The sequence below is a fragment of the Falco cherrug genome, chromosome 2 (assembly GCF_023634085.1).
Source record: "Falco cherrug isolate bFalChe1 chromosome 2, bFalChe1.pri, whole genome shotgun sequence".
Classification (NCBI taxonomy): Eukaryota; Metazoa; Chordata; class Aves; order Falconiformes; family Falconidae; genus Falco; species Falco cherrug.
The window spans coordinates 72,561,343-72,573,487 of record NC_073698.1 but is presented as its reverse complement, the minus strand read 5'-3'; the positions used below and the strand labels follow the sequence as shown (position 1 = coordinate 72,573,487).

At 44.1% G+C, this 12,145-nt stretch overlaps 1 protein-coding gene across 3 annotated transcripts in view; it reads left to right on the top strand.

Annotated features, from left to right (window-relative positions):
• HERC2 (HECT and RLD domain containing E3 ubiquitin protein ligase 2) overlaps positions 1-2,478 on the top strand; it is a 113,443-nt gene extending 110,965 nt beyond the window's left edge. For all 3 annotated transcript variants that reach the window (XM_055701450.1, XM_055701451.1, XM_055701449.1), the window contains 3 exons: positions 81-186; positions 724-936; positions 1,475-2,478. In XM_055701450.1, coding sequence (XP_055557425.1) covers positions 81-186; positions 724-936; positions 1,475-1,747 — 592 coding nt within the window. In that variant the 3' untranslated portion in view covers positions 1,748-2,478. The remainder of the gene's footprint in view (positions 1-80; positions 187-723; positions 937-1,474) is intronic.
• The last annotated feature ends 9,667 nt before the right edge of the window (positions 2,479-12,145 follow it).

The window sequence follows — 12,145 nt, the reverse complement described above, 5'->3', positions numbered from 1 at the left end:
TTCCTTGATATTACTAGAAATCGCTAGAAATAATCGCTAGAAATGGCGTTCACAGAAACTCTGAAAATATGTCTCTGCAGGCTTCATGAATTTGATGAACAAGTTGCAGCAGTTCGTGAGGGAATGGCCCGTGTTGTTCCAGTTCCTCTGCTTTCACTCTTTACAGGATATGAACTGGAAACTATGGTATAAATTTCTGCTTTGCTACTTCTGTCAGACTAACTTGGAGTGAGATTCTTAACTTACATCTTACTAATGCAAACCCGCCATTAAATACTGTTTACAGTAATTGCTCTATGATTGCAGACGTTTTGTCCAAGGAAAGACTAGTAAATGTTTAATTGCCCTCTTGGTGTTAATAAGGTTATTTTTATATAGCTGAGCAGTGATGTAATTATTTATTTTTGGAAGAAACAAACAAACAAAAAATTCCACAAAACAGTGACCTTGGAGGTGAATTGGAGATATTAATCTCAAATAAAATGTTTAATTCTTTATGTGATTCGGGAATATAAAAGAAGAATTATTGTCCTCTGATGGATGGAAAGATGTGTATTTAGTATTACTGTAATAGGAGACTATGCTCAGCACACCAAATACTTGACTGTTTGTTTTGTAAGTGTAAAAGCTGGTAAAATATTTTAAAGGAATGGAGGGAAAAAAAATCATCTGTAACTGACTTGATCAGACTTTTATAGCCTATCACTAAATTTTATTTTTCAGGTATGTGGAAGTCCAGATATTCCACTTCACCTTCTGAAATCTGTAGCAACTTATAAAGGCATTGAACCAACTGCGTCCTTGATACAGTGGTTCTGGGAAGTGATGGAGTCCTTCTCCAATACAGAGCGATCTCTCTTCCTGCGTTTTGTGTGGGGCAGAACAAGGCTGCCCAGGACTATTGCAGACTTTAGAGGCAGGGACTTTGTTATTCAGGTAAGGTGTATGGGATGGGACATGGGTTTCTTTCTAAAAAAAGCTGGTAGTGGAGTAGTAGTAGCACGACACAGCAAGAGAACAGGCTGATTTCTTTAAACTGTGTGGGCAACATTACAGTGTAATTTCAACAGTGCAACAGAGACCTTTAACGTGTGTATATATGTATCTTTCCTTCTTGACTTGGGCAAGTGGGTATTAATTTCATTTCCCAGCCATTTGCTGGGAAATAGTTTCAGCTAAATTAAAAAATCACCATCTCCAAATGATATTTTGGTATTTACTGAAGTAATACATTCTTTCTTAGATTGTTCCCAACCACATATTCATAGTCACAGAAGCTCATACGTGTTTGTTCTTACTTATCTACTTAGTGTAGGGAAAATGGGTTTAGTCTTTTCATTGTGCATTTAAGAAACTTCAGCATCAGAATCACAAATCTAACATGCCTGTTAAAAAAAATTCTCAAGTATTATTTTAATACTTATTTGTGGCTTGGACGGTGAATCAAACATATTATGCTTTTTGTTTCCAACAGGTATTGGATAAATACAATCCACCAGACCACTTCCTCCCGGAGTCATACACTTGCTTCTTTCTCCTGAAGCTGCCCAGGTATTCCTGTAAGCAAGTACTAGAGGAAAAACTGAAGTATGCCATTCACTTCTGCAAGTCTATAGACACTGATGATTATGCCCGGATAGCACTGACAGGAGAGCCAGCGGCTGATGACAGTAGTGATGATTCTGATAATGAAGATGCAGATTCTTTTGCTTCAGATTCTACGCAGGACTACTTAACAGGACATTAAAAAAATAATACAAGGGATAGTTGTCACAAGCACTGAGGCAACATGCCAAAATGACAATGAAGCCAAGGACAGTTTAGGTCTCAGAATACAGGCTGTGCAGTCAGAGGGATGGTAATCTTCTGAACATGGGGAAAGTGTGTTTGCTACTCACTGTAGGAGCTAAGGGTTACAGCTTAAACCATCATCTTAGAATAAATGGCACAGTATATGGGCATTTAACATTTATTTTAAGAGCTGAAAGCAGCCCACCATAATGCTGCACTACATGTAGAACCTTTGTGTTTACTGAAGTGTTGTAAATGTTTATATAAATATGGTAGTGCAGCATCCAAAAGGCAGTGAAACCTTTAAATTGTGGGTGCAATAGATTTTTTCATATTAAGTGTTGTGTTCTGTGCATCTTCTTGATTGTATATTGGAAATACTGTGCAACAACTGAATAGTATTATAAATATTTCAATTAACTTTACTAGAAGTTTGTTAAAAATTTTTGAACATTGAATTAACATTATTCCTTGGAATTCTTCTATAGATAATAAAAATGGCCAATAGTTTCACCTCCACCCCTGATTTGTATATTTCAGCTTATACATTATTTATCTCAAATTTGATACCTTTCTGTGAACAGCTTCATAATTCTTATCATGGAAAGTGTACTGTATATAATTTGTGCCATGTAAATGCAAAAGTTATAATTTCCCTCCAAATAAAAGTTCTGCCACAGAAAAAAATAGTAGTGTTTTTTAATAGTAATGCAAGTGTTACATGGGGTGAACATTGCAGTGGCTCTCCATTTCTGCTCCACCAATACCTGGTGTGTTGCCATAGACAGATTCTGAGCTATAGTAAACTCAGAGCAAGTCTATGCAACATGTGAATGGTAGTGATTAGGTACGCTTTGTTTATGCAGTTGTTCCTAATCCTACTGTTGATGGTAATGGTAAATTTGTTCTTATACATCTGGGAAAAAATTGCTTTTGAGGAAGTGTAAGGGACAGATGTCTTCAAGTACCTGAATGTGAGTAGAAGGGTATGATGACACTTGTATAACATATTGTCTCTAAGAAAATTAGATCAGTTTACAAGCCTTGATCACAAAACATCGTGCATCCACAGTAGCCTGTTCGAATAAATCCTTGAAGTCAAGTGGCCTTTGGGCAGGTATTATGTATTTCCTTCACAGTGTATGCACTTGTTTTTCAAAGTAAGAAAGTAATATTTAGTTGTGCCAAAGCACTAATATTTTACTTTAAAATCTAGCATAAGATTATGTCATACCATTTCTTTACTAATTATTAGGGTAGGTATATGTGAATATTTAACATTTCAGAATTCAGAGTGGATTAATTTTTTTAAGTGTTTATTTGACTTCTGTAACTTTAAATATTAACTGTGGTCATGAAATAAATTTTACCAAGGCATACTTGATACTTCAAAATAGTGGTGAAACTACTTATTTTCTGTTAAGATGTCAGAGTTTTGAAATTCATTAGCTTTAGAGGCCTCTATTTAGTGCTGAAGATCATCTCTTGCCATAAATGCTCCTGTCCACATCCTCTCTGGAGATTCCTGAAGTCCTGTGCCCTTTCCTCCAGTTTTTGTCTGCTGATGAGAAATGCTGAGGGTTTTTTTTTAGTCTTGAAAAAGATGCAAACCCCAAAAACCTTAATTCAGCAGCAAAGATAAAAGAGGCTGCGCGTAAATTTCTCCTCAAGGTAGAGTGGAGAATCTAGTACAGAAGTGCTCATGTGGTTGTCTGCTGTCCTTCCCCATGGTAACACCAGAGCCCTGTAGGCATCCAGCTTGATCAAAAGGATCCTGTAGTCATCTTCTCAGGAGATGTGATGGGTGAGTCATGGCCAAATGCCGCAAGTCAAGGACTGAAATGGAGTTCAGTTGCCATTCTTGAATGTCCAACCTTGTTTCAGGAGCATATGAACTACTATTAACATGGAGAAGCTTTATAACTTGCTTAGGAAAGAAAAGAGAATGTCAAGTGTTTGTTGTTTGGTTTTTTCCAAGAAAAGCAAAAAGGAAGTATCCATTACGTAGAGAAGCAATTTGTTGTTCATTAGTGAACTGTGTGAAACAAGTTTTTTACTCCTCCTTTGCTTTCCCATCCTAACAGAAGGGTCTCGGACACCCTTCTATGGTGTGAAACGCTTGTCACCTATGGCCTGACTTACAGCACTTCTGAGTAGCCAGTTACTCTTGAAAAAACATCGAAGTGGTCAAAACGTGGGATTTGCTCTTAATCGACTTTTAGATGCAAATTTGTAGTCTGAGAAGGAAAAGGACTCAACCTTGCAAATGAGGAATGAATTGCTAGTGCTCCTTTACCTTCCTGTGTAACATCCCTGTAAAACCAAAGATGATAGTTTGATTTATTGTAAAGCTTTACCATTAGGAAATTGCAGAAGACTGAGACAAATCCCTTCCCATGTTCAAAACTGCTCTTTGTTGCCTGGGTAAATTCCTGATGCCTTTAAAACCACCTAATGGCTGCTAGACAATGTAACGAGAGAAGGTCATCGAGTCCCATCAGTGTGCTTCCCTCTAGATGCTGCCTTTCAAAGGTCATTTCCTGATGAATCTTCAAGTTAAAAATTACGGTGTTAGCTAAAGCATGCCAACATGGTTCTTTTACGCAGTGGGTGTTCAAGAGTGTAAGATTGGTGGAAAAGTTCTATCATGGAGTCAAGTCTTGGTCACTTAAGGAGTCACCTTAAGTGAAAACTGCAGCAAAGCAGCACAACCGTGAATGTGGCACACAAACTGTGACTGGCTGCTCCTAACGCTTGGAAAAGATTCTGCTGATTCACATTTGTCTCAGATGTCAATGTTGATGGTGTGTCTGCAAGGCACCGTTCCTCAGCTTTGTGTTCAGTTACCTGATAGCCAGTGAGTAAGTATGTGCAAAGATCTCACAGAAACACAGAGTAGAATTCTCAGTTGTTTCCTGATTGTGGTCATCCTTGATGAGCTCTCTCCAGTGAGTTTGGGTGTGGTGTGCTGGCATCAGGACCTGAAAAAGGTTTCAGCAGAAGCATTCCGAGCGGTTTGTTTGGAGGGTGTAGAGTCACACACAATGACGTAATACAAAATCCTCCAGGATCCTCTCTTGTAAATCAGTCAGCGTTAAGTTTCTTTTAACTTAATTCTCATTTGGCACTTGCATATACTCACTACAGATGATAAGCCTTAATAGGGATGGGGTACAGCACTTCCAGAACGTCCAAGTCCACAATACAAGTGCACCTTCTTGTTTCACTGTGACAACTTTGTCAGAGTGCGGGGGCAAAAAGTGCCAGTGTGGTTTGGTCTTGGTGGTCAACTGAAGCTTTGTTGTCTTGTTTAACAGCAGCTCATGGGAAAGGAAAATGCAAGAAAGTGTAAAATCACAATGCATGAAATTAGGATGCTTGTGGCCATAGGAGGCTGCTGTCCCTTCTCGCTCCTCATACAAAGTTTGACCTGTGGGCAAGACGTGACAGTTAATGCTTCTTCCCAAACCAGCGTGCCGCTTTTCAAAGGTCTGGCAGGGGAGAAAATAAAGAATGACCAATTCCATGAAGCTGTGCTTTGTTTTCCTAGAAGGCAGGCTTTTGAATTAATACTTCAGTGTAAATTATTTCAGCACTATTCTGAAGAAGAGATGCTCTTTAGTTTCAGAAACTGATCTGTTTTGAGCAAGTTCTCTCCATAATTCCCAGCTGATAATTTTCCCAACGTTTGTTCTGATAAGCTTGACATTTGTGGCATGAACCATGTGGATTTGCCAACGAAAAGTTACGAAACCATTCTAATGGTCTGACCTAGTAGTTAACAGATGAGGCGGGTTTGCTTTATTATGGCTTTTGATACTCTCCCTTCCTTTGTAACATTCTTTTATAAGTAAACTAAGAAGACCTCTTAAATGAGGTGAAGCTGCAGACAAAGTGTGAAGATCACTCCTAAACTGGAAGAACTTTTTGAGTAAGACTTCTGCACGTGTCCTTCCTGGTTCTGCTGTTTCTCAAGTTTTTCATTGATCTCATCATGTGGACTTAAAAGCACCCCTAAAAACAGAGAACAGGGTCTATCCGTGTCCAAAATGAAGCTGATATGAGAAGGGCTGTCTGACCTGTGCAGTGCAAAAGCCAATGGATTATGAAGTTCCGTGCATAGGAGGAAGAAGAAATCAAATGCCTGAAATAGCTGTGTGGGGAGGCCAGGCAGGATCTGGGCCGGCCCGAGCGAGTTGGTTGTCTTCTGGTTCTTGCAGAGAACAGGGGGTTCCTAGAGGGAAAACTGGATGGACAAAACCAGGAAGAAAATGGACTTCTTGTAGTGCAGTCAGGCACCTTCCTTCTGTGATCCTGGGGGCTTCTGCTTTCTGGCCGGGTCACTGACCAGGCTCCAGCCTATGGCACTTGTGACCAGAGTTACCTGTGTGGGCTGGAGCTCAGCAGCCTTCAGGATTTTCCATTCTGGAACAATGAAAGCCGTTTTAGTTGTATGTGTGTATCTACTGTACAATGAGTGGCTGATAGTGGTAGGAAAGTTGGGGGATTTAGGCTGGCGGTACCCAGGGAACAGTCACGTTGCCTTTGTCATTGCAATAAAGTGACTTGATTTAATAGCACAGACCTGACGTATGATGGATCGTGCTACAAGTACTAGAGAAAGAAAATACACTGTACAGTGGTGGTTGTGGTCTGGAAGCCAGCTACCTGGGAGGTTCTTGGTCCCCTTGCATACATGTGACCTTGGCAGAGTGACAGGTGGGGTATTTTATGTCCCTTTCAGTATTTTTAAGTGATGTAAGGAGTGTGGCCACGTCTTCCATCCACTCTGGCCCAGGACCCTCCTGCCCAGCTGCTGAAGCCAGACCCAGGAGCAGCAACGTGGCTGCCTCTGTTCCCTTTGCAGGTTCAGCCAGTGGTGAAGCTGTGCATGTACCCCAGGAACACACAGGGCACTGACATGGCCGGTCCCACCCCAGTGGCTAGGGGCTAAGGACCACCACCTGCTCCGGCAGGTGATGTGGAGACCCCACTTGTGCCAGCAGCTGGCACTGATTTTCACTCCCACCCACAGCTCTCCGTGGTAGCCGGCACTCGGTGCTTGTGGCACATGTACACATGGGATAGAGAGCGCGATCATGCGGAGAGATAAATAAAAGATTTAAGAAGACAGGACAGGCTGTGGTGATCAGGCGCAGGGCTCAGCCAGGCAAGCATGCTGACTGCCCCGTTTTATGCATGACCAGCCTTTTGTGTCTGCCCCTCTCTCCCTCCGTGCTCCCCTTTACCCCTCTGTGTCCACCATCGATGGGCACAGTCCCACCCACCCCCTCCAACACCATGAACCCTCAGATTTGCATCCCCACCAGTTGCAAGGTCCCCGTTAGCATGCAGGTTCTTGCTAGCCCATCAGTTACTGTGACTGACCCACTTTATTTCTGGTTATTGCGTGTGTTAATGCTGATTGCTCAGGTTCCAGGGCTCTGCGTGCCTGTATCCCTCTCTTTCCTTATCCTCCTGACTGATGAAATAAACATCCCCATGCTCTGCACATCCTTAACATTTAGTGTGACTGACCAGGTTTTTTCTTACCCTGATCTCCCCTGTCATTTGTCAGTCAGGTTTGTCTCTGTTCTTGCTTATGGCTTTTTTGACCAGTAACCCTCCTTCCACACATACCCTTGCAAGTATGGTCAGACATGATTTATTAGTTTATCAGCCGAGGAATTAACTGTATGCTGCCCTACTCAGAGATGATCACTGAGGCGCGGAGAAATGGACACCAAAATGTCAGGGTTGACAGCAAGCATGCAACGAAGCAGATTTATACCCAGCAGGGTGAAACGTGCTCAACGACAGTTTCACAGTGCTGGTGTGTGTCTGACAAGAGCTGGGTGGACAATGGGAAGATGCACAGAGGTGTCCAGCAGACTGGACCTGTGTTTGGGGAGGGTATGGCCTGCAGGCAGTAGGCTGATGAGTTGGCCTCCATGTAGTAACACCAGCCTCTTTCCTGCAGAGGTGAAAGCTGTGGTACAGGTTCCAGGACCTCCAACCATAGCTGAGGGTAGGCCCACACTGACAGGATTTGTGTGAGGTCTGACAGACTGTGAGCATTTTCCAGAGTTCTCCACCTGCAGGGGCAGAGGGCAAAATTTTCTGGTTTAGGGGAGAGCTATACTGGCAATTCACACACAGATACTGGATACTGTCTTTTCTAGATACCATGATGTATGTAAATGAAGCTGTGGCCTTCAGCTTCACGAAGAACTCAAGAGCATGTGTGGTCCCTTTATCTGTAATCAGAGCCAAAAAACATCGGTTTAGTGGAGAAAAGGATGTGAGGACCACAGACCAGACAATTCAGCAATAAGCAGCAGTTACAAAAGGAGCAAGTACCCTCCCAGGGGAGTTTCTTGGCATTCAAGCAGAAAGTCCACTTTAACCTGATAATGAATAAAGCCTTGGCTGGAGTACTACTGGATATTCCCTAAGGCACAAGCATGCTCCCTGGAGAAAGTAAAAAGGCAAGCACATCATCTGGCAGAGATGAAGAGTGGGAAAAGAAAAAGAGCGGTAACGTCTGATGCAGAAGTGCTGGATAAAAACGCCATAGTAAATCTTCCAATGTGTAAAACACTGGGGTAAAAAAGGGAATGATCAGTTGTCCACAGTAAGCCAAAGGAGATCAAGAAGTGGTATCCTTACAGCAGAGACATTTGGCACCCTACCCCTCCCATCTTCTAACTTCAGAGACATTTAAGTACCAGAATTCCCATTCTAGACAGATCATGAATTTTGTTCAGTAAGAGTTATTAAAACCTTGTTAGAAATCCCTTGGTGCTGATCTGATGATACGTGATCTACCCTCAGTCAGGCAGCTGCCCAAAATGATTTTTCCAGTCCTCCCCCCTTATCTGTTATTCCTGCAATGCTCTATTCATTATTAGCTTCTCTAAAAACAAATTTATAGTAAGTAGGATTAGACTTTATAGTGGTATCTTCCATCATGTTCTAACCAAGGTGCCTTGAGGCATCCGAACTTATTATAGACAAGACCCTTGAAATCTTTGTCAGTTACTACAAGTGAAGACCTTGAAGGTTTTCATCTGCCTGCTTTTCCAGTGTGGTCCTGCACTGGTCCAACAGGACCTTTTCCTTTTCAGTAACAGCTTCCTTAACCAGATGCCAGCTCCTCTGCATATACAGGTCTCCCTGACCGCATCAGGGCTTGCTGATCATTCAGGATAGAGGCAGGCCGCCATTCTGAGCTGCAAGAGTCCTCCTGCACCTTCCTGAAGTTGCAGCCAGAGCCGTGTGCCTGCTGGGGCAACGGCACAGCTCTGCTGAGCCTGGTGCTGTGGGATGAGCCATCTCCCCCGCCCCAGCCGAGCGGGGTGCCCCACAGCACCCCAGCACAGCAATGTGGGGTTGTGGCCTTACAGCACGACTGCTCACGGCTACGTCGGACCCAGGTGGGTGCTAACCTTCTGCTGCCAGCACTTGGCGAAGCACAGCGGTGTGGGTGCACCTGTTGGCCTTGGGGAAGGAATTTGGTGATGGAGCAGCAAAGCAGCAAATGAGAGTCCCTCAGGCAGCTCTGGAAGCGATGGGCGAGTTAAGCCATCATGTTGGCATTTTGTTTTTTCAAGGACCACATCTGCACTAAAATGCTAGGGAAAGCCATGCAAAGGGCTTCCCCTCCACCTGCCTCCTGTCCTGGCTGGACTGTGGTACAGCTCTCCTGGGGCAGGGAAGACCCGTACACTGGATTGATAAAGTGATTCCTTCCCCATCCCCTGCCCAAAAGCTGTTGGTGGCTGTTTTTCAGTGGGATCATTTCCTTTTTCTGATTTATTAGGTGGCTCCACAACTAACTGCACTGGCCAAGTAAGATGGGGACAGGAGAGCAAGCACCGCTAAGCCAGTCCTGCTCTTAAGTCATAATATCATAGAAACATAGAATGGCTTGGGTTGGAAAAGACCTGAAAGATTACCTAGCTTCAGCCCTGCCACCATGGGCAGGGGCACCTGCCACCAGACCAGGTTGCCCAGAGCCCCATCCAGCCTGGCCTTGAACACTGCCAAGGATGGGGCATCCACAACCTCTCTGGGCAACCTGTTCCAGTGCCTTGTCACACTCACAGTATAGAATTTGTTCTCGTTGTTCATCTTTGAAGATGAAGATTGAAAGACTGCAAGTACCTGCCAAAATGCCTGCTCTGCTCCTGGATGCAGGGCCTGCGTGCTGGCCACGGCCATTTCTTCTAAGGCCGGGGGGGAAGCCCTGCTGATCTGTGAGCCACTGCTTGCCAGCAAAGCACAGCCTCCTGGATGGCCACCACTTTGGTTGCTGGTGAATGGGATGTGTCAAGGCGGGAGGCTGGCTGGCGAGGGGGAAGCACTGGGAGCATGTGGCTGCATGTAGGGAAGGGTGAGGAGTCAAGAGTGTCCCCATCACCTGCAGCATCTGGATCCTCCCAGTGCCCCCCAAGAGGTGGGGGGGGCACAGACAAGGGATGCCCCTTGTCCATCCGGTAAAGTGGGTCATGCTGGGGGAGCCCGTGAAACACAGGTGGCCCTGGACACCTCCGGCATTTTGGAACTGCCGTGTTTTGTTGTATCAAATCCATTTATTTTTTTTTCTCCCCAGTATTTCTGGCTTGTGGAAGCCTTTCATGTTGATCCCATTTGCAGACTCGGTGTTTGCATCCCAGCCAGTTCCTTTGCTGGGGTAACCCAGCACTGTTGGGTCAGGGGGCTGGAAGTCCAGCTTCACGGCTTTTACTGTTGGATCAAAAATGCCACGACCCCATGGCTTGGAGAAGTAAATATTGTGTAGGCTTGTTTTACCGATTCAAACTTGCCCAAATGATTACAGTGATGGGTAAAGTAAATGCTATTGAGCTCAGTGTAAGGTTAGTTATTGTCTGTCCTGGAGCCAGTATGACACCGACCCAAATTTTGTATTGTGGGCCTTGGCTACTTCAGTGGCAATGCCATCCTGTGGCCAGGTAATTTGTCTTTCTAGTCTGTTGTGCAATATCCAAATTGTTTGTTCTGAAAATTGCAAATATTCTCAATAGTAGTAGTCTGTTTACTCATTTTTGTGCATTGTTGGAAGATAAATATCGGGCATTATGTTTCAGGGGAGGGAAGCCCCTGGGGGTAAGAAACGTGTTTGCTATAAGATTCTTCCTAAAAACAGGCAAGTACAACTCCAGGTGACAGTCTTGGCTCCAGGTAAAATAATTTTTGGCTTCAGGCCATGGGTTTGCCTCTCTGTCTTGGTTCAACAAATAAAACTGCCTGCATGCTGCAGGATGTCACTACCATTTTGATGTTTACTTCCAAGATGGCTCTGCTTGGCCCCAGGTGGTTTGAAGTGGTGTTAGTTTAACTGTGTATAGGCATGACTGGGGACAACAAGCCTGTGGGAGATTTTCAAGCTTCCTCTGTAGCTAAGGCACAGGACCCGGAGTCAAAAGATCAAAGTTCCTGTGTTGTACGGAAAAGCTATTTCAAGACATAGGCTGCATTGATAAAACTGATCTCATCTGAGCGCTGCATGCGATACTTTGATGGGGTTAAGGCTTCATTCTTTCGAGGCAGTGCACTGCGGAGAATTGGCTCATCCTGCCTAGAAAAGGGGACACCTAGAATCTGCCAGCATGAGCCCCTCCCTCCCTTCCCTGCTTTAGGTTGGGATGATTTGTCCTTTAAAGGTGGCTGTATCTTTACTTAAAGCGTAGGAGAGTGGTTAGGCTAGACACCCAGCTCTCACTTGCCATCCTGAAAGGGGAGCAAGGAGAAACAACACTGGTGCTCACTGGTCTGGTAAAATATACACCGTGATGTCCATGAATGTGGCCTCAAAGTGGTGAGCACTGAGTGGGGAGAGGGAAGAGTGGGCAAAAGGTGACTGCTTACATGTGTACGTCGTGCTACAAGAGTTAGGGAGGATGTGGTCATCATAACCACTGCCAGGAAACGCAAGTAGGATTGCCCTTGTACGTTCATAAAAAAAATTAATTTTGGTCTGAGTATTGTTTGCCAAAGATGTCAGAGAATGTAGAGATGACTACTGGAAAACAATTTGAGCAAATATTTGTTTACGGTAGCTGGTCACAGAAATGGCTGACATGCTCAAAGCGTGCTTTTGGGATATCCATCTTGCAGGTTTTGAAGAGAGAAGTGGTGAGGACGAAATCCCTAGCTAGAACTTGCTTAGAGGCTGTTTAATTTGAAAGACAGCTGTAAAAGCTGTTTCTCTCCATTTGGGAGTGGTACAAGCTGCCTCATCACCTTCTCATCTCTTACAGAGCGGTGATAATTGCTGCTAAGGCCTTACGGGAGATGGTAAACCAACTGCTCTGTTGCACCTCTGGGAGAT